General features: G+C 45.9%; 1 protein-coding gene across 1 annotated transcript in view; it reads right to left on the minus strand.

Moving 5' to 3' along the window:
* Nucleotides 1-583: 583 nt before the first annotated feature.
* TATDN2 (TatD DNase domain containing 2) overlaps nt 584-22,570 on the minus strand; it is a 28,159-nt gene continuing 6,172 nt past the window's right edge. Inside the window, exons 3-8 of the mRNA XM_021695075.2 lie at nt 19,751-20,242; nt 9,138-10,028; nt 5,019-5,146; nt 3,342-3,525; nt 2,758-2,926; nt 584-2,576 (exon numbers count right to left, since the gene is read on the minus strand). Of these exons, the coding sequence (XP_021550750.1) occupies nt 2,786-2,926; nt 3,342-3,525; nt 5,019-5,146; nt 9,138-10,028; nt 19,751-20,242 (1,836 nt within the window). The 3' untranslated portion in view covers nt 584-2,576; nt 2,758-2,785. The remainder of the gene's footprint in view (nt 2,577-2,757; nt 2,927-3,341; nt 3,526-5,018; nt 5,147-9,137; nt 10,029-19,750; nt 20,243-22,570) is intronic.

The following is a 22,570-nucleotide window of genomic DNA, read 5'->3' on the forward strand; positions in this document are numbered from 1 at the left end:
TTAGTAACTGGTCCCAAGCTTAATACAGAGAGAAAGACGGAAGCACCGGAAAAGCCGAGAGCAGCAGATTTCTAGCCACAAATAAGACCATCACCAAGCAGATGCAGTTAACTGCGTGCTCACCTGGGAACAGACAAAGTGACAGGATTGTGCTGAAAATATACCATCAATGATGGGGTCTCGACAATGTATCGACTCTGGTTTCAGATTTCTTTAGCATTCCTGGAACACAGCCTTCCTTTTCCCAGGTTTACTTTCAGCTTGTGCACCAGTGTTCATTAATACCTTAGCACAAAATGAAAGGACCGACCTCAAGTAGTGACCCGGGGCTTCCCCCAAGTTTGCCCAGAGACGTCAGAGAAGCTTGTGGTCCAGAGCCCCCCCTCGAGACAACGGATTCAGTCAATACCACCCTTGTGTGCCATATTTTTCCCACCGCAGTGCGGTGTGGGGGGGAAAGGAAGAGGAAAGAAAAGACCTAAGTACTTACTCCCGAGTTCCCAGGCAAGAAATGGGTTAATGCTCAAGGGCGGCCGAACTTGTAAGAAGGTACCATGTATTATTACCACTTTAATTTTGCAGAGACATATATGTACACTCGAGAATTTCTCCAGACCTTTGGATTCTCAGGTTACAACAACTTGTCATCATCACTCTGAGAAATCTGACCAAACACGGAGAGCACAGGAGCTGGCTGAAGACCAATCACTTTATTTTCAGAAAGAGATGGCCAAAAGGGGCAGGGGGTGGGGGAGATACAGAGGCATTCTGGCAGCACAGCAAACACAATCACGTCGGCCAGCCAAAAATCGAATCAAAAACAATGCCCACTGGCTTTCGCACCCACACAAGTCGTGTTTCACTGTGTGACACACACAAATGACCATCTTAAATCCTAGAGGTGAAAGTATATAGCACCTTGTGCTTTACCTTGGCAGGGAGGCCACACAGGCTCGGGGACATCCACTCAGTCCTCCTCCCGAACCCTCCAGCGCAGGCCCATCCGCTGCTGGTGTGGGCAGTATTAACGTCCGGGGCTCGTGGTGAAGGGGATGGACAGGCTGCAGTTCGTTGGGGTGACAATAAAGCACTCTGAAACACTCAGTCCTCCGATTCCTCCAAGCAGGAGAACAAGCCCCCGACTCCCCACACTGGCAAACGGGAGGCACAGACAACCCACAGCTGACCCGTGGAAGGTCGAACGTGAACCAGGGCCTACTTCCCAGGCCAGTGACGGGTGTACCGGGGCGAGACGGAAACACCAGATAGGAAATATTGAGTCCATTCCCTTTTCACTTACAAGGCTCAAATGCACCTTCTGAAAACACCTAGAGAAACCCATCATTAAGGGATGGGTCTTACGATTTAAGCCTCTGGCCTCCAAGAAACAGACAAGGGACTCAGGGTGTCCTGTCTCACTGTGGGAGCTCTAGGTAAAGGATCCTTTTGGACAAAGTGCAGAGTGTCCTCACACTTAACCCCCGACCATAACCTTCCAGGGCTTGTAACAGATATACCAGCAGGGAACAGAACAGAGCTTAGAACTTGATGACCCAACTGCTCAAAAGTCAAAGGAGAGCCTCCCACTTCCAACACGGAGAAAGGACACGGACGAGGCCAAGGCAAGGAAGAGCCCCGGGAGGGGACTGGAAGGCAGACACCGGGCCTGCTTGCTCTGCACAGGCCGGAGACCGGGGCTAAGCAGCCCCGGCAGAGTTTTGAAGAATTAAATTGGTTTACCTCTCAACCTGGGTGGGGCACACAGGGGGCTGTGACATGGGTTGAAACAGAAATATGCTTGGTCCAGTGCTCCAGGGGAATGGGGCAAAAATGGACCAACGGGCAGCTGGGAGCCCCTGACAGCAGAGTAGGAGGTCACATCTGCTGCAAACTGGACCGTTCTCAGTCTAACACAAGCGAGCTGCAGCCCTGGGGGCACCAGTAAGCAGAAACCCCTTGTCTGGGGTCCTCTTCCTCGAGTCCCCCAGTCTGTCCCATCCCCATCGGCCAGGACTCCCGGGCCACTGAGCGCCCCCAGCCCCTCCATACCACTGGCAGTGGAACGAGCAAGGCCAGCAGCCGAGGTCTTCCTCCCATGCCCAAGTGGAGCCGACGCGCCAACGGGGCAGCCGAACTGAAGACTCGTCCCAGGAAGGTGGGGGAGGACTTCGCGGTGGCAGGACCAGAAACCTCCAAGATGGGGCTCCAGCCAACGTCCCCCAGAGGAGGTTTCCCACTTGGGAGTTCATTTTTAGAACCGAGAACCACCAGGAGCCAAGTTACACACCCACATGTGCTCAGACGAGGAGGAGGGCGTCTGTGAAGACTGCTCAAAACCGCAGGCTGCAGAGCACGGGGATCAGGATTGACAGACGTGCTGCGCCCTCCTTTCGGCCTCTTCCTTCTCCACTGACTGCCCTGGGGGTAACCCTTCACCAGCATCCCGCTCCGCTGCACCCCACCCCACCGACCAGCTCCAAGTAGGCAAACATCCTGTCCTGCTTTTCTTCATTCCAGTAGGCTCTCCAGACACCTCCCTGACCTGGGACCCATCTTCTGTCAGGCCACTGGTTGTCCTGGAGGGGTGGGAAGAGAAAAGGAAGAAGGTCCCAAACCAAGTTCACTCAAGACAGATCAGGCTTAATGCTCACTCTATGTTCACATTCTCTACAGTAAGAAAATGCAGAGAAACCTATTTTTGTCCTGATTTTTATAAAAACCTATAATGTGATTTTTATGACCTTTTTCTAGTCTGACCTTTTTCTCCGGACCGCACCCGCTCTGCTTAAAGATTGTAGAGGCGGCTGGTGTTCTCACGCAGGGTGGCCAAGGTGTGCGCGAGCGGCTGATCTTTGACCCTCGCAATCTCTCGAACTGTATGCAAGGCCAGGCCTGGGTGGGCGTACTGGCAGAGGCTTTTGGGAACCTGGAAGACATCAAGCATTCAGAACATCACTGTGCCTTCTGCGCACAGCCATGACACAGATCCCCCTCCCTGCCCTTCCCCAGCAAGGACCTCTTTGGGGCTGCCCTGTAGAGACCCCTTTACCTGCAGGTGCAGGGAGAGTCCTAGTCATGGGGGGCTCTGGGTGAGCAGGGTCCCACGCTTCCTTGGACTACCCTCTACAGGGTAGGGCTTTGCACTGCCTGGAAGAGAGTGGTTACCCTTCAGCTTCTCAGCCCCCTAGACTTTTGGTTCTGCAGAGCCACAACAAGGAGACATCTACACAGCCAAGGGGGAGACCTGGAAGTCAATGGGGCTCTGGCCCTGCCAACCTTGCAAAGGTGACCGGCCCCCTCCCCCCCACCCCCACCTCAACTCAGCCTGATGACACCCCTACCTGTCGGGGCAGGAAGTAGGGAGCATCCGTTTCCACGATGATTCTCTCCAGCGGGATCTGCTTCAGAGCATCCCGCGCCTCCCAGGCCGAAGAGTAAGTCAGGACGGCCGTGAAGCCCACAGACATGTTGGGGAAGTGCTTCAGCAAGGGTTCGATGACCGGGTAGCTGCCGGTGAAGCAGTGCCTGGTGGGGGGAGGGGAGGGTTTCCAGGTCAGGGCCCCTCTCACAGCGCCCTCTGCAACAGCCCCCAACTCCCCTCTCAAATTCTCTTCTGTGGACAAATTCCCAGAAACACAACGACTACACCCAAGTGAAGAACTCCACAGGAACCAGACAAGAGCTGGTTCCAACACAGTAAGACCCAAGGTGACTCTTGGTGACTGAAGCTCAGCAGTCAACCCATCAGAGCACCAAATCCTATACAGGCACTTCAAGTGATCCCCACAGGGAACAGAGAACAATACAGGGCCAGGGTACGCTTATAACACAAGAGAAGCAGAATTAAAGCCTGTGGCCCCTCCAAGATCACAATTACAATAGGTAAAAATTATGTTTCTGCAGTCAAATGGACTGGAAGGAAACAAAAAAGGGATGATATTAGGGAGTGGGACTACAGGGGAATCTTCTCTGTTTGGTAACTATTCATGTTCTTAGTACACGACATATTGTTAACCAATCTGAAAATGCATGGCTTCCTCCAGCCACAACACTTCATTAAGCCGTCTAAGCCCTGGTTTACCTGCCCCCATGAGATTTCCTTCAAAGACATCCCAAAACAAAGGCATGAGAAACCAACCAACCCACCCTGAAGAGCCAAGGGACTGTATCTCATCTACCAGTCAGAGAGGTCATGCTCTCTGCTTGGGCACCTGAAAGGGAGCAGTCTGGCCTGACAGTCCACCGCCTTCTGCTGCCCATCAACACCTGGTTTGGGTCCTAGACTCTGTTTTGTTTTTTTTTTTTTTTTCAGTTAACCCATCTCACCCATCTTGAAAAAGCCAGCCCAGGCATCACCTCCTGGCCCCTCTCCAGCAAAGCTAAGCTAATGGCCCCTCTTCTGGCTCCCACAGCACCTTATGCCCACCTAGGCCCTGGGCTCTGCACCAGATGACTCGTCTGCCTCCCACAGCTGCTCCCGGGGGCCCTGAGCCAACACCCATGACAGGCACACAGTAGGAGATCAAGAGTTTACCACACCGAACTTAAGAGCCCCTGAATACAATTAAGATTAAACACATACTGAATTTTCATGGGGGGAAATGAACTTTCAAATTCAGAAAAGCAAAGAATTTCTTTGTAGGTGCCCTGGAATGATATCTGCGCGCTAAGTCACAACACAGTGGCCTCTCCCCAGATCAAGAGCCCTCATTTCGGAGCACTCAGACTTCATTTTAGCCTGCCACCAGGGATGAGGGTCACAAAAGTCCCCTTCTTGCTCACCGCTGATTTAGGGTATTAGCTCAAACCGTATGAAATCGCCATTTTGTTAGTAATAAATGGTCAAAATCAGAAATTTCATATGGTTCAACCTAATACTTAATCTTTAGAGAAGATACTACATCACAAAGACTGAATACTATCATCTTCTCCTCACTGGGTTTTCCTTTTTCCAACTAATGTCCTACACAGAAAGAAGTGTTTGTTTCATTTGCCCACCAAAGCTCCAGCCTTCTAACCTATGGATCTTGTAGTCTGAGGGCACAAATTTTTTCATGATGTTCAGTAGATCTTCATCAGCTTCTCGGCAGTGGATCACCAAGGGCTTCTTCAGAGACACGGCCAGCTGCAGCTGTCTCTCAAACACCTGGGAGAAGCAAGGGGACGCCTGTTAGAGCCACGTCAGAAGTCTGTTACAATCCCACAACACCCAGGCCAACAGGCACCCCCACTGTCTCCAATTCTGCAGACTATGTAATGTATTACAATAATAGCCCACACTTACGGGGTCCTCACTACAGGTAGTGCTCAGAGCACTTTCGGTGTATTACTACCATGATCCTCACAAGCGCCCCAAGGTAGGTTACTGCTGTTAGCCCACCATGCAGTCAAGAAAAAGAGGCTCCAAGAGAGGTCAAGTAATCTGCAGCTGGTAAGCTGGAGCAGCACAATTCAAACATGAACCCAGGCACTCCACATGGCAATCACTACGCCATGCTTATGTGGATTTTCAGGGCAGGGCTCAGGAACATAAAGTGCGACTTACATGTTCTTCCCCTCACTGTCCCCACCTCTACTCCTACTCCCAAAAGGTAATCGCCTTCCACACATTTTCCAAAGAGTTGTGTGTGTGCGCGCACACACACGCACACACATACTCACACATTCGCACAATACCTGGGTCTCGGAAGGTGCTCAAATACTTGGAAGAATGGAAATTACATATTTTCTCCAACTTACTTTCTTTACTCAACCAAAATCAGATACCCTTCTAGGTGAATACCTACTGATACACTACCTTCCATTTTTTAACTTTCTTCTTTCTTTTTTTTTTTTTTAAGATTTTATTTTTAAGTAATCTCTACACCCTACATAGGACTTGAACTCAAAACCCCAAGATCAAGAGTCGCATACTCTACCGACTGAGTATATTTTTTAAGAAAAAAAAAAAAAGGCAAGTCACTAGTAAAATACACATATTGTTAATAATTTAAATGAAAAAGGGGCTAGGAAGGCGCCCAGGTGGCTCAGTCGTTGAGCATCTGCCTTCAGCTCAGGTCATGATCCCGGGGTCCTGCGATTGAGCCCCACATCGGGCTCCCTGCTCAGCGGGAAGCCTGCTTCTCCCTCTCCCACTCCCCCTGCTTGTGTTCCTGCTCCCGCTCTGTCAAATAAATAAATAAAATCTTAAAAAAATGAATAAAAATAAATTTTTTTAAAAAGGGGGCGCTAGGACTTCTCTCCTCTAACAAGTTCAGCTTTAGAAGAACACAAGTATTAATTCATTATAAACGAATGACCTCATCTTAAACTTCATGTTTCCATGAGTAGTTTTCAACTGTGGAATATAATCCATGTTTGCATTTTTAACATCAAATAAAATACTGCCGGTACTTCAAGCCCTGTGATATTCACTTGAGAATGACATTTTCAAGTCTGATGCTTGTGCTACCTCTTCTCCAAAGAGTGACACTGAGCCAGTAACAATTCTGATGTCATTCTTGTTTAACCTGTGTTTTCAACAGAAAGAAAAAGGCCACTGACACCAAAATCTTAGAATGCTTGGTAGAGGCTTTAAGGCTGGGCTAGTTCCAGTATCTACAGCTGGCTGGATCCCCTCCTAGCACACGTGCCCTCCGCAGACCCCTACAGAGGCAGGAGGCTGCCAGAGATTCCATTTTTTTTTCTCTTTTTAAGATTTTATTTATTTATTTATCTGTCAGAGAGAGAGAGAGTGCACAAGCAAGGGTCCTGCCCTCCCGCTGCCAGCAATTTCTTTCCTCTGAATCCCCCTTTTCCAGTCCTGAGTCCTATCTCACCAAGCCAGGGGAGAGCCACAAGATTTTATTCACCACCCTCTGCGATAACTTCCAGTTCAGTTTGTGGTGCGGCGTGCCCTATGTGCCTCTATATGCAGATCTGATACCGTAACAACTTAATCAAGGAAAAAGTTACTGTGAAATACTCAGCACATTTCCTGGCACACGGCAGGCATTCCATAAACACCATCTATACAATTAAATACAAGGCCCTTCCTCCTGCCAGTGGCCTCAGTGCATCCATTTCTCAACTGTCCTTCTTTCCATACCACACCTGCCTTGAGCCAGAGAAACAAGCCAGGAAAGCTGAATACTAAATATTTTTTCCAGTTTCTTAAAAATCTGTTCACTAGGTCTTCAAATTTAGCTATTTTTCCATTCACTTCTGACTAATAAATGACCACCTCAAGCCAGAAACTCAAGCTTCCTAGTGTTAGTAGTGAAAGGGAACGCTGGACAGGCAAGAGGTTGTGTGAATGTGTAAGACAAACCTAATTCTGAACAGAAACACTATTTACACTAGAACTCATTAGATAAAGTAAACTGGAAACATTCACACAAATAAAATCCCACCTACCTGTGTGAAAGTATATCAAGTCAAAATCATCCTGTTCCAAATTTAGTAACCTCAACAGGTCCTAGAGAACTCATCTGGAGATCCTTCTGGGGGCGCCTGGGTGGCTCAGTCGGTTAAGCATCTGTCTTCGGCTCAGGTCATGATCCCAGAGTTCTGGGATCAGCCAGCATCGGGCTCCCTGCTCAGTGGGGAGCCTCCTTCTCCCTCTCCCTCTACACCTCCCCCTGTTTGTGCTCTCTCTCTCACACTCTTTCTCAAATAAATAAAAATCTTTTTAAACATAAAAGAGATCCGAAGATTCCGAAGCATCTGAACACCTGAAATTGTTTCTTATGTAAATTAACTGTTAAGCCTTGCGTGCCTAGTGGGGCGCCTGGGTGGCTCAGTCGTTAAGCATCTGCCTTCGGCTCAGGTCACGATCCCAGGGTCCTGGGATGGAGCCCCACATTGGGCTCCCTGCTCTGTGGGAAGCCTGCTTCTCCCTCTCCCACTCCCCCTGTTTGTGTTCCCTCTCTCGCTGTGTCTCTGTCAAGTAAATAAATAAAATCTTAAAAAAAAAAAAAAAAAGCCTTGTGTGCCTATTGGTTGCCATGGACAACTGTATGCAAATTGGAATCTCCGACTCCTAAAGGCATATAAAGATCTAGAGTCTTCTGCTTTGTCAGAAGAGTACCACACATTCTCTGAATTTTCTCTTTGGTCAAGGGAAAATTAAGAAATCTTTGCCTCGGGGCACCTGGGTGGCTCAGTCGTTAAGCGTCTGCCTTCGGCTCAGGTCATGATCCCAGAGTCCTGGGATCGAGCCCCGCATCAGGCTCCCTGCTCGGCGGGAAGCCTGCTTCTCCCTCTCCCACTCCCCCTGCTTGTGGTTCCCTCTCTCACTGTGTCTCTCTCTATCAAATAAATAAAATCTTTTAAAAAAAAAAAAAAAAGAAAGAAATCTTTACCTCTAGAAGATTCCCCTCTCTTAATTTACAATTAACCACAGATGCCAGGAGCAATGGGGCCCAGCATCAGTATACAGCAGAGGTTGACCCAACTGGGCTGGGGACAGCGCCAAAGGGAAAGCCAGCTTGCCAAATTCTGTCTGCCCAGGCTGGCATCCATGCACCCGCTCGCCGAGGCCTGGAGCATACTGGGCACACAGACCCAGCCTACCAGGCATCGGCAGACGACTGCACACGACAAATTCTAGAACAAAGGCAACTTGGCAGTGTGAGCAGTGACAGGGTGGGAGGGTCGTTCTCCTCGTCCTGCTCCTTCCCAAATCAGAAACTTCCACTGAAATGCTAGAACCACCCTTCCCCTGCCAAATGTCCATGCTCAAAAAATAGTAGTTGCCATCGCTGGTGGGATGGGACATTCTCTTCATTACACAGTTTTATATTTTCCAAATATTCTGCTATGGGCACACTTAACTTTAAAACCAGAATAAAAAATACAGTTTAATTAAACAAACATAAAACTGGTTGTTTCCCAAGAAGGAAGGAAAAGAGATGTCTTGCCATCTATATCATTAGCCGTAAGATGTCACAGACGAATAACTATCCCCCTCTCCTACATAATAAAGAAATAGTTGGTGAAGCATTTGACAAGTGACATTTTGATGGTCTGGACAAGAGCAATTATATTTTTAAGGGTTCTACATTCTCTAGATCTGAAAGTAGAGAAACCTTTATTGTTAGGTTCAACAACTGACAGAGGAATTGAAACCGTGAGCAAACTAAGGAGAGCCGCATTACCTTGTGCTGTTCCGGGACAGGCGTGGTGCACTTGTAGGAGTAATCCAAGCCCATTTCCCCAAATGCCACAGCCTTGGGGTGCCTTAATGCTTGCAAAAGATTTCTCTCTTGACTCTCACTGTAGTAACGTGCAAAATGAGGATGACAGCCAAAGGCTCCCCAAACCAGATCCTCTTTCAACAGCTCCTCCCACAGGCAATCTGTCAGTGTCCGAGGATCACAGAAGTCAGAGATGCAGCCCTGAAACTCCTTAGGGAAGGAGCTGCTATAAATTTTTCTGAACTTGGTAAAGGACCCTTTGAAAGACAACTTGGAATACAGCATGTCCAAGTGACAGTGGGTATCAATGAAACCCTCCTCTAGGCCTGACTCCCGATGGTTCCTTGGCAGGGAGCTAGATGCGTGTCCTCCGCAGGGACGGGGTGGCGCCTCCTCCTGGAGTGCTCTTTTCTCCTTCACCTCTTCTTCTGAGCTTCTGGAGAAACGAAATGAACGAGCGTTCTGGGATCTGCCTTCCTCGGTCACCTCCTGGTCTCTGGAGGTGTTCTGGGAGCTCACTGTAGAGTTAGGAGAATAATCACTCAGGAGGGCCCGGCTGCCCCTCCCTGCCTGCAGTGGGTCACTGCTGCTGCTGCTGCCCCCGCCCACGGCCGGGTAACCAGGAGGCTTGGCGCTGCTGGTCCAATAGCTGGCGTAGTCACACCACGGGCTACTGTACAAATGAGGCGGGTACATGACATAGTCAGTGGGGAAGGCAGAAGGCTCCAGAACTGTGGAGAGTTTCAGCGAGCTGGGCTCCTCCTGAGAGAATCTGACTGTGGAGACCTCATCCACGTCAGACCAGTCACTTCCTGAAGAGGTGTGCTCTATCACCACCTCCCTTTCTTTAGGCTGCAGAAAAGAAAACAAACGATGGGTGAGCCCTCCTGTGTGAAGATGGCCTCTCATGCTCAAGTCATCAGCAGAACATAAACTCTGCCTTGTTTTTCTGGCCATTGGTGAAGGCTTTGCATTGGCTCATTACTTTGTTGCCTGCTTTCCTCATAATTTCTAGAATGTGAGCCAGATTACAGCTATAAGCAGTCGTATGAGGTTCAGGGAATAAACTTATGACCAAAATCTTAGAATACTTTGTATTTATTATGTAGGAGAGGGGGATAGTTACTCGTCTGTGACATCTTACGGCTAATGATACAGATGGCAAGACATCTCTTTTCCTTCCTTCTTGGGAAACAACCAGTTTTATGTTTGTTTAATTAAACTGTATTTTTTATTCTGGTTTTAAAGTTAAGTGTGCCCATAGCAGAATATTTGGAAAATATAAAATACTTAGAATCCTTAGGGGCGCCTGGGTGGCTCAGTCAGTTGAGCGTCCAACTCTTGATTTCGGCAGGTCATGATCTCAGGGTCGTGGGATGGAGCCCTATGTCATGCTCCGGGCTCAGTGGGGAGTCTGCATGAGAGTCTCTCTCCCTCTGCCTCTGCCCCTCCCCGCCACGCACATGCACTCTTCTCACTCTTTCTAAAGTAAATAAATAAATCTTAAAAAAAAAAAAGAGTATCATCCTTAAAGGGGATGCCATACCTGTCCTCCCTTTCTGAATGATCCCTTTGGAGAAAAACTGGTCTCACTAGAATACACTGTGTACTGGGGATTTTAGAGAAAGGCAGCACCCAACATATCTCAACTCTAACATGTCTCTAACATTTCAAATGCAAAACCACATAGTCATGGTGGGTTTAAAAAGTGTCTGCAAATTCGCTTTACATTACTCCCCATTGAGAGGTGGGGTTGTGGCCCTCCCTTCCCCTTGAACCTGGGCCAATCTAGTGACTTGCGCGTAGCCAGCAAAACACAGCAGCAGTCCGAACAGCCTTGTGGCTTCCCCCTGGTTCTGTCAGCTTATTCCTCACAGGGAAGCCAACCACCAGGGAAGAGGCCAGACCACCCTGAAGCCCACCATATTCTCGAGAGGTCACCTGTAGGTGCCAGCCTCAACTGCCGGCCACGTGAGTGAGCATCTTGCCCGTCCTGCCAGGATACTGGAGTTTCAGAAGCATGAGTACACCACCCCGACCCCCAAGCAAGACCTGCCCTGTCTAGACCTTCCTGAATTCCTCACTCACAAAATTGAGAGCAAAATAAAACATTTAGTTTAAGCCACTGCTTGGCAATAGTAAATGGATAAACCAGCCATACATTACATTAAATCAATTTAGTCCTGCTAGAACAGAAGTTTTCAAGGTCAGGAATTTTTATTTTCTTCACTCGTGTCTCCCAGACACCAACAACAGTGCCTAGCATACTGTGCTCATAAATATTTGATGATTTAATTTGTAGAATAAATGGGGCAATGGCTCCTGAATTTAGCTTCACATCAGAACTAACTGGGGGCTTTTTAAAGCTACCCCACCCTCATCTGTGATATTGTGATTCAACAGGTCCCCAAGGACTCTGTATTTAAGTCCCCATGTCACTTGGATGCAAATCAGGTTTGAGAAATACAGTAAAAACAGGGATCTCAACTCATGCAAAGAAGACTGTTTAAGGGCCCTGGTTTCTTTTGGTTAATGAAACCATCTATATCCACAGGGACCAGATGGCTTGAGCAACAGGCCTTACAAAGCTCTTTTCCTAAAAATATTTGTATAATACAATTCACATAATGAAAAATTCACTACAAAAAAGCATGATGGATAAATTGATTATCTCCTTAAAATGGGAACATTTTTTGTTTCTACTGCCTATACTAACCTTCCATACCGCTACCTATACTCCAAAAGAAAACAAATATTGGTAACAAAAATGTTAATGAATTATAAACTTCCCATATGATACTTTCCTACTTTAGATTTTCTTCCTGCTACTCCTTTCCTGAATAACAAAAATATCCAAACAAGAATCTTTTCCAAGATGTAAGATAACTTAAATTGCAGCATATTTAAAATTTAATCTGAACTCCTGAAGCTGGGTGACAGGCACCTGGGGGATTTACTAACACTAGTAGTTAATTTGAGTATGTTTGAAATTTCCCATAAAAAGTTTTTTAGGGGTGCCTGGCTGGCTCAGTCATTAGAGCATGCAACTCTTGATCTCTGGGTTGCAAATTCAAACCCCACCTTGGGCATAGAGCTCACTTTAAAAAAAACAACAAAACATTTTGGGGTGCCTGGGTGGCTCAGTCGGTTAATCAACCGACTCAATTTCAACTCAGGTCATGATCTCAGGGACCTGGGATGGAGCCCTGCATCAGGCTCACCGCTCAGTGGGGTGTCTACTTCTCTCCCTCTTTTTCTACCTCCCCCTCCACATGCACGCACTCTCTAAAATAAATAAATCTTTTTTAAAGAAGTTTTTTAAGGGGCGCCTGGGTGGCTCAATCGTTAAGCGTCTGCCTTCAGCTCGGGTCATGATCCCAGGGTCCTGGGATCGAGCCCCACATCAGGCTCCCTGCTCGGCGGGAAGCCTGCTTCTCCCTCTCCCACTCCCCCTGCTTGTGTTCCCTCTCTCGCTGTGTCTCTGTCAAATAAATAAAATCTTTAAAAATAAATAAATAATAAAAAATAAAAAATTTTAAAAGTTAATCTCTAAGGGAGAATAATCCTTCAAAAACTATCTAATTATGGTGGAAATTTCTACTAACCCAGACAATAAAAAATGCAGTATTACTAGAGCTTAACAAGTTCGTTTTTTTTTTTTCCCTTTTTCCAATAAGGCATAGCGGAATCATTACTTTTGTATAGGTGCACCTCAACATTAAAACGATTCTCACATACAGTAACATGCAACTAACATCTTTGCAATACAACTCTTGGAAATTCTACTTTTTAATAATAAGTTAATCTGATTAAAATTACAAAAAATACCCAAACAGAAACCAAGGTTTTGCCCCCCAAAATAATCCCTCATAAAGGAGGCATCTTTTTAAAGATTTTATTTATTTTAGACAGAGAGAGAGAGAGAGAGAGCAAGCAGGGGGAGGGACAGAGGGAGAGGGAGAGAGAATCTCAAGCAGACTCCCTGGTGAGTGCGGAGCCTGTGGTGGTAATGGATCCCAGGGCCCCGAGACCACAGCCTGAGCCAAAACCGAGTCGAACACTCAACCAACTGAGCCCTCCAGGTGCCCCAGGAGGCATCATTTTATATTCCAGTTCTTAAAAAAGTCTCCTGTATTACAGAGGTTCTTTTATGTGAGGAGGACAAATGACCCCAAACAGACCTCAACCAAACTAACATTGGATGCTTACAGGAAGGTTCCTTACTTCCCTTTTTCCCTTTCCCATTTTTTAAAAAAGAAGAGGTAGTCGGGGCACCTGGGTGGCTCAGTCTGAAGGCATCTGCCTTCAGCTCAGGTCATGATCTCAGGGTCCTAGGATCCAGCCCCACATCTAGCTCCCCGCTGATCAGAAACCCTGCTTCTCTCCCTGCTTGTGCACGCTCTCTCTCTCTGTCAAATAAATAAATAAAATCTTAAAAAACAAGGAGGTGGGGCAGGGTTAGGCAAAGAGACATACCAGATTTAATAATTATTCCTGGGGGATATGACCTCACAATTCCACTGGACTTCATTTTTAACAAATCTTTTAAAGATCACTTTTTGTTCTTTAAATTTCACTTTAAAAAGCAATATAGGGGGTGCCCGTGTGGCTCAGTCAGTTAGGTATCTGCCTTCAGCTTGGGTCGTGATCTCAGGATCCTCGGATCAAGCCCCGGGTCCCACTCCCTGCTCAGCGGGGTCTGCTTCTGCCTCTCCCCCTTACCCCCCACTTGTGCTCATGCTCTCTCAAATAAAAATTAAATAATAAAAATAAAAGGCAATATAGTAGGGGCACCTGAGTGGCTCAGTCGGTTAAATGTCTACCTTTGGCTCAGGTCATTATCTCGGGGTCCTGGGATCATCGAGCCCCACATTGAGCTCCCAGCTCAGGGGAGTCTGCTTCTCCTTCTCCCTCTGCCCCTCCCCACCCCATTCATGATTTCTCTCTCTCTCAGATAAATAAAATCTTTAAGAAAAAAAAAAAAGCAATATGGCTAAGTGGTTACACATAAGGAGACACTGGAAAAATACTTCAGAAACTTATAAAGTGGTATCCAGGTGGAGGAATAGGATAACACAGGACCAGGCTGGAAAGCTACTTTTCACTAAATAGCTTTTATTTTTTATTTTCGAACCACGAGAATATTATTTACTCAAAAAGTAACCTGAAAAATAATTGGAAGTTGCTACATGGTAGCACTCCCAAAATACACTTCCAGAAAAAATGAACCACAAAGTGCCTGAGTGTGACAGGAACAGCTATTGGCAACTGGGCATAAATTTCCAGGGACAGAATTATACATGGATTCAAAAAGTGCTATATCTCATCAGCACAATCTTGGCTGCAGAAAACTACAAGACAAATGTCCTATTTTTACAACGGAAAAATTATACCACAATGGGAGGAGATGAGAATCTACAAGGACTAAGACTTGAGATATTTAGAAATTGCCACGTAACGGCTCTCATTTGGATACTGTTTTATTTTTTTTTTATTTTTTTTTTTTTTTTTTTAAAGATTTTATTTATTTATTTGACAGAGAGACACAGCGAGAGAGGGAACACAAGCAGGGGGAGTGGGAGAGGGAGAAGCAGGCTTCCCACTGAGCAGGGAGCCCGATGTGGGGCTCGATCCCAGGACCCTGGGACCATGACCTGAGCCGAAGGCAGACGCTTAACGACTGAGCCACCCAGGCGCCCCTGGATACTGTTTTAAACAAATTAAAAATATCATGAAACAAACAGGATTATTTAATCATGACTGGACCATTGATGTTATTAAGGATTCTGTGTATGTGTGCGCGCGCATGTGTGTGTGGGGTCTAATAAAATTGTAATTATGCTTGTTTTTTCCTAAAGATCACTGTATCTCTTAGAGATTCACAATGAAATATTTATGGATGAAATGATACAGTAATTGGGATTTGCTTCAAAATAATTTGTGAAGAGGGGAACCTGGCTGGCTCAGTCCACAGAACATATGACTCATCATCTCAAGGTGGTGAGTTCAAGCCCCATGTCGGGTATGGAGCTTACTTTATTAACAAAAAAAAATTTGTGGAGAGAAAAAAAGGTAAGACAAGATTAGCAGTGAATTCATTGTTGAAGATGAGTTGACAGGTGAATGGATAATTTTCATAAGTGTTTTAAATTTTCCACAAAAAGTTAAAATTCCAAATCAGACGAAAGGGTATATGACGTCCTCTAGCTGCTTCCCAAATTTCTCTATCTTCCAAGGGTACTTGTTTAAAAACACAGATTCCCATGTCCCACCTCAGACCTGAGTCAGATTCTCTCATTCTTATTATCAGGGAAGTTCAGGAAATCATGCTACATGACTCAAAAAGAAACTCCAGGGACAACAAAGACCATGTCAAAGACATGTGAAGTTTCAGTAAAATTATTTAATGAAATGTGAGAGTGGGAAAAATGGCAGAGTGGGGAAAATTATGAATCCAAAAATGCATGTGTAACTAGAAATACATACCATTACAATTATGTCATCTAAGTCCTTGAAAGGCTTATATGGTCAAGATGGCCAAGAAAAGGTTTTGGATTTTCTTTATTCTTTTCTTTTTTTTTTTTTTTTTTAAGATTTTATTTATTTATTTGTCAGAAAGAGAGTGCGAGTGCACAAGCAGGGGGAAATGGCAGGCAGAGGGAGAAGGCTCCCCGCTGAGCAAGGAGCCTGACGTTGGACTCAATCTCAGGACCCTGGGATCATGACCCAAGCCGAAGGCAGACGCTTTAACTAAGCCACCCAGGCAGCCCTTGGATTTTCTTTTTGAGAAAATGGGACATTACCTATGTTCATGATTGCCTTATGTTCTCACCAATATGGTAAATTTTAAACTTACATTTACTGAAGTCCTACTATACACTTAGGCACTGAGCCAAGTGTTTTCATGTATCGTTCAGGGTTCAGCAAACAGAGGCCCACAGGCCAAATCCAACACACTGTCTATTGGTGCAAACAAAATCTCCCTGGAATCCGGTCAGGCCCGTTCACTTAAGTCTCTGTTTTCATGCTACTACAGCAGAGCTGAACAGTTACAACAAAGGCCACAAAGTCTACAATATTATCTGGCCCTTTACAGAATAAGTGTGCTGATCCCTGTATTTGTTTAACCATAGTAAGATTTCAACAACTGTGACTTTTTACACAGAAGAAACTGGGGCTCAAAGAGGTTAAGTGGCTTTCTCATGATCACAGTTCAGGTGGCCAAGATTTGAACCCAAACTATCTGATCCCAGCACGCAGTGCTTACCTACCATATCATGCTACCTCCAAATATATACTTAAAGACAATCTAAATGTCCAGCCTGACAAATAGGAGTTCAGGTGTGTAAGTTTGGAAAGTTCATCCATACAAGGGGAATTCTAGGCAGCCCAACAAGATTATGATCAACATCAGACAGGAAACGCACCCATCATCGAGTTAGCAGAAAAAGTAGGTTACAACACCTATTGTTCTTGGGATTTCCAGTTCAATATAGCCTATGTAGTTTTTGTCCTTCCTATCAAAAAAACCCTTTGAAAATTATAGGAAATGAGGGCGGCTCAGTTAAGCGTCCAACTCTTGATTTCGGCTCAGGTCATGATCTCAGGGTCGTGACACTGAGCCCCACACTGGGCATGGCTTAAGATTCTCTCTCTCCCTCTGCCCTGTCCCCCAACCCCCTGTGCATACGCTCTCAAAAAAAAAAAAGAGGGGTGCCTGGGTGGCTCAGTTGTTAAGCGTCTGCCTTTGGCTCAGGTCATGATCCCAGAGTCCTGGGATCTAGCCCCACATCGGGCTCCCTGCTCAGCAGAAAGCCTGCTTCTCCCTCTCCCACTCCCCCTGCTTGTGTTCCCTCTCTCGCTGTCTCTCTGTCAAATAAATAAATATATTAAATCTTTAAAAAAAAAAAAAGAAAATTACAGGAAATGACTTGTAAAGGCATAAACCTACAAAGAGAAAGCATAAAGAAAAAATGGCAAAGCAAATTCAATAAAAATCAGCTGCTAGAAAAGAGACAGATGAACAGTTATTGGATAAGCAGACCACAGAGGCCAAAACCTAAGCCTGCAATGAGAAAAACCCAGAAACATGTTGAGTCACAGTACAGGACCCCCAAAAGATTCAGGAATTGGAGGTACCAGACCTCTGAAAAGGTGAAGCTGAAGATGAAAACAGGAGAATGAGTTGGAAATCTGTGAAGTTAGATCCTGAGATCCCTGCTCCCATCCTGTGCAGATAGGTCTGCCTTTTCCCCATCCAGCAAAAGACTAAGGTTCATGCTTGAAAAAGTTGAGCCAAGGAGCCTATGGAATAATCAGGAACAACGGACACACAATCAAGGGTGAGGGACCATCGCATATTGGACAGTGAGAACCCAGGTCCCTCCCTCAACTTGACTCTCAGAACAGCACCAGCCAGATGTGTGCCTCCTAGGTCGGGGAGTGGAGCATTTCTCCCAGGGACACTGAGCAGCCTCTGAAGATGAAGCCACAGATCCAGTTGGGGTCCCCACAAAATCACCCAGTGTTGTCACCCTATGTTGAAGCCAGCAGTTGGTAAGCCCATCCACACACTTAGAACTTCCAACCAGCTTTTGAAAGTTCCATCTTTAAATATGAATGGACAGCCAACACATTCCAGAAGAGCCCTACCATAAAAGATAGAAACCGGGGTGCCTGGGTGGCTCAGTCGTTAAGCGTCTGCCTTTGGCTCAAGTCATGATCTCAGGGTCCTGGGATCGAGACCCACATCAGGCTCCCTGCTGAGCGGGGAGCCTGCTTCTCCCTCTGCCTCTCCCCCTGCTTGTGTTCCTGCTCTCGTTCTCTCTGTCAAATAAATAAATAAAATCTTTAAAAAAAAATAAAACATAGAAACCAAAATACTTAGGAAAAAAAGAAAAAAATCAGAAGGAAACTCAGAGAAAAAGTAGTGCAAAAAAGAGACGAAAACTTCAAAACAAACCTATAATATTCTCAGAGACCAGAGAAGGCACGATAACCTCAAAACAAGAATAGGATACTCTAAAAAAGGAATACTCAAAACATCAGTGTTCTTAGAAATTAAGTATGTCAAAAATGAAAAAAGTATGTATTATTATATACACTCACCTTAATTACTCATAAAGCAAAAATGAAAGTAAACAGGAAAAATGGGAATTCTAAGGATCAACAGGATTACTTATTTTAACAATATTGAGGAGAGTTTTATGGCACTAGCAGTCTGGGGATGAATTAGTGATAGGTACAGAGAAAACTAAAGGAAAAACCAAGGCAATGATGATCTCCAAGGAACATAAACTTTTGTACAAGAGGAAATGTGATCAGAGTATACGAGGTGACTCCGCTATGAACGTGGTGATAATAAATCTTCAATTGATTTAGCCAAAAACTATATGACAACAACACAGGGAGCTGCTAAAAGGAGAGGTCACAGGTTCGTGGGTATGATGCTGCCAAAGTTAGTGTGGAGAACTGAATTCTCACCTTCTAAGTAAGCAGTCCACAGAGGTCTACAACTGGAAAATCAATACACAGTGCAGGATTACTTAGAAATATGGAGGTAAGTACTAGAAGAAAGAGCTGAAGAGATTCAAGGTGCTGCCACTAAGAGTCATAAGTAAATATAAGCAGAGATGGGTACAACAGAGGAATGCCTTCCCCCCCCCCCCCGTTATAAACTATGTTTAAAAATTGCTATTTACCCTCCAATACCATTCTTTCCTTCAAGAGCAGTAAGAGTGATCTGGGTTTAAGTCTCCCAGATGAAAGTTAATGTTCCACTCCCTTGCAGCTAGGTGTTGGCCAGGTTTCTAGATTCTTGTCAACAGGTAAAAGCAAAAATGATGTGGACTTCTGAGTCAAGCTCTTAAAAGGGAAGAAGTGTACTTTTCCTCTTCTCTTTTCCTCTTTCTACTGCCTGGAATGTCAAGGTAACATCCTCAGGGTCCTATCAGAGCAGCCACTCAGACCACAGATGGAGACTAGGCTGATGCAGCAGAGCATCAAGACAGATGGCACCAGGGGCGCCTGGGTGGCTCAGTTGGTTAAGCGACTGCCTTCGGCTCAGGTCATGGTCCCAGAGTCCTGGGATCGAGTCCCGCATCGGGCTCCCGGCTCGGCGGGGAGCCTGCTTCTCCCTCTGACCCTCTCCCCTCTCATGCTGTTTCTCTCTCTCTCTCTCTCTCAAATAAATAAATAAATAAAATCTTTAAAAAAAAAAAAAAAGACAGATGGCACCAGGGTCCCCGACACCGTGCAGCCCTCCTCCTCAAGCCAAACTTCTATTTTCTTTAAGCCACTGTTATTTTGGCCTTTGTTAGAGCAGGCAAATGCATATCCTAACAAACATATAAATCCTAAATTTAAATAAAAGAGAGAGAGAGAGAGATAGCACTGAACTGAGATTTTTTAGTAACTCTGAAAGGTATTTTAGAAAAGAACCATCAGTTGGTCCTGGAGTCCTTGGTAAGTAAAGTGCTGCTTTTAATGAGTAACACTCAGGATCAAACTAGAAAGACCAAATACTTATCATCAAGAGAACTAAAAACCCCATGCCTGGTATAAGCTCTACTCACCTTCTGGCTTTCTAAATGAGAGTCGGAATCATCCAAAAACTCGAGGGCTGGAGAGTGCTTGTCAATGACTGTCCTTCGGTCACGAGCTATCTCCTCGATGGGTTTCTCCTGAGGGTCTATCACCACTCTCCTATCGCAGAAACTGCTCCTCTCTGGCACAGCCTTTTCATCCTCTGCTTTCACCTCCGGGGCTGACTCTTTCCCTTTCTGAGGAGACACAGTGACACTCCTGGTTGGCCCTTCTCCGCGGCTGGGACGCTCTCCTCTGTTCAGCGTTGCCCTCGTGGCAGCCTCTCCCTTCCTTTTTGGCATCGACTTTCCCAGGATGCCCTGGATAGCCTTCAGGTAGATCACCGTAGAGCCCTGGTCTCGAAATCGATCCCTCTTCCTTTTTTGCACCTTGTTTGGTTCCTCATTTGTATCATTTTGACCCTCCGCTTCAGCTGCAAATTCAGAGTTCGTGGAGTTACGAGAACTATCTTTTGAATCAACCTGGAAGCGGGGAGGAAAAAAAAATCTCAGTTCGTGAAAGGGTTATCTGAAGGGCGATTACATATAGGAAGCACTCAGCAAATTAGAAATCAGTGGCTGCTGCACCAATCACAGGGAAGGTGACAGTGGCTAAGATGAAGATTCTCTCCCGGAGGGTTCCATCCCACTCCACTGAGAAGTGCCACTGTAAAAGGGCCTGAATTGCTGCCATTTCATTATTCACTTTCTCATGCTCATCAGGTAATACCCTCACACTGCAGCAGGCAGGAATGAACAGAGAAATGAACAGTCTAGTAACACTGAACTGTAAGCTCCCTGAGGCCAAGGATTACCACACACTTGAGAACACACACAGGCAAAAGAGCAGCTCAAAACTTCAGCACTAAAAGGGTCTCTAGAAATCAGCTAACACAATCCCACATCTAAGAGTCCAGGAGATCCAAGGGCCCAGGGAGGAGTAGACTCCAATCTCCCAAGTCCTGACAGCAGAGTGCAGGCCTTATTGAAGTTCTCTGCCAACTCCTTCCCCCAAATCGAAACCTCGGTGCCGGAAGGCGTCTTGTCTCCCAGAGAATGCAGGAGAGTCAGTCCAGAGACTGTAACTACCCCCTGACTCCTAATCATCTCCTCATAAACACAGGTGAAGTCTCAGCCCCATCCTTCCTTCCCCTGAGCACTTACTCATTCCAGGAGCTAGACTATTTATTTGTTTTCAATGTTAATTTACTGTGAAACTCAGATCCAATCCAATCCCAGCCTGGGGTAAGAATGCTCCACAAATCTATCCCTAGAATCATCTTGAAAGCAGTGAAGTCCAAACCTCCCCAGCTATGACCCAGACTGACCATTATCCCAAGGCCTTCTTCAGTCCCTACAACTTGCACTTCTAATTCATTTGTATTAAATCCCTCTCAAATATACAGAGAAAGAACTCCACACTAAGCTTGCTGATCTTTTTTCTCTACTGAGGAAAAGTAGTCTACTCCAAGAGATGTCCATCAATAAGGGAGTGGTTACACAAAGAGGTTTATGCTCTTATTTTATAGACTTCTCATATAATTTGAATTTTTTCCAAGAAGTACATACTATCTTTGTTTTTAAAAAAGCCTTTTGAAATACGTAAATCTAGATAGTACTATGGCATAGTATTTTTTACCAGAAGTACTCAAATTGTTGGCAGCTACTAACTTTGATGAGATGGACAGGAAAGGTGGCTTTTACCTCACATTTTGAACCTCTCCTAATTTTCTAACGTGGTGGACATTTTTTAAAAATGTCTACAGGGATTATACGGGAAAGGAGATGATAAGCCTCTTTTTTTTTTTTATATACCTTTCCCTATGAAGAAAATCTAATAAACATTAAAAGCAAACTTGAAGGGGCGCCTGGGTGGCTCAGTCGTTAAGCGTCTGCCTTCGGCTCAGGTCATGATCCCGGGGTCCTGGGATCGAGTCCCGCATTGGGCTCCCTGCTCAGCGGGAAGCCTGCTTCTCCCTCCCCCACTTCCCCTACTGGTGTTCCCTCTCTCGCTGTCTCTCTCTCTGTCAAAAAATAAATAAAATATTTAAAAAAAAAAAAACCTGAAAATTCCCCGCGCATGCCCCATGGGACACAGCCACAACGTCTCAGCCTGCTTCCCCGCAGCCTGCTTCTCTCACTACGGCCAGCCACCCGCCATCCTCAGGCATCCCCATTTGTACCGTCACGGGCAAACCTAATTCCCTTTGCTTGTGACACCCTTGCCTCAGTCTCATTTTACACCTGATAAACTTGTATTCATCCTTTAAGGCCCCAAACCCTTTCTTTGACTTCTCCACCTCTGCCTGTGGGACCAGCTACCCCTCTCCTTGCCCTCACACCCCCACCCCAGGCCGGGTAGAGGACAACATGGGAAGATAAGGTCGACAACAAACGGAGGAGCCCCTGCACCTTCTTTTTTTTTTTTTTTATTTATTTTTTTAAAGATTTTTATTTATTTATTTGAGAGAGAGAGAATGAGAGACAGAGAGCACGAGAGGGAAGAGGGCAGAGGGCAGAGGGAGAAGCAGACCCCCTGCTGAGTAGGGAGCCCGATGCGGGACTCGATCCAGGGACTCCAGGATCATGACCTGAGCCGAAGGCAGTCGCTTAACCAACTGAGCCACCCAGGCGCCCGCCCCTGCACCTTCTGAAGGGTCAAAGCTCCTCACTTCAAACCAACTGCTGCCACTTGCAAGTACAGACCCAGAGTTATGGATTCCAGTTTCTCAGATAAAACAAGAAATCTCAAATTGAATTCATTTTTCCATTCAGCCAGCAATGTTTTGTGGAGCACTTACTATATGCCAG

The sequence above is a fragment of the Neomonachus schauinslandi genome, chromosome 1 (genome assembly GCF_002201575.2).
Source record: "Neomonachus schauinslandi chromosome 1, ASM220157v2, whole genome shotgun sequence".
Lineage (NCBI taxonomy): Eukaryota > Metazoa > Chordata > Mammalia > Carnivora > Phocidae > Neomonachus > Neomonachus schauinslandi.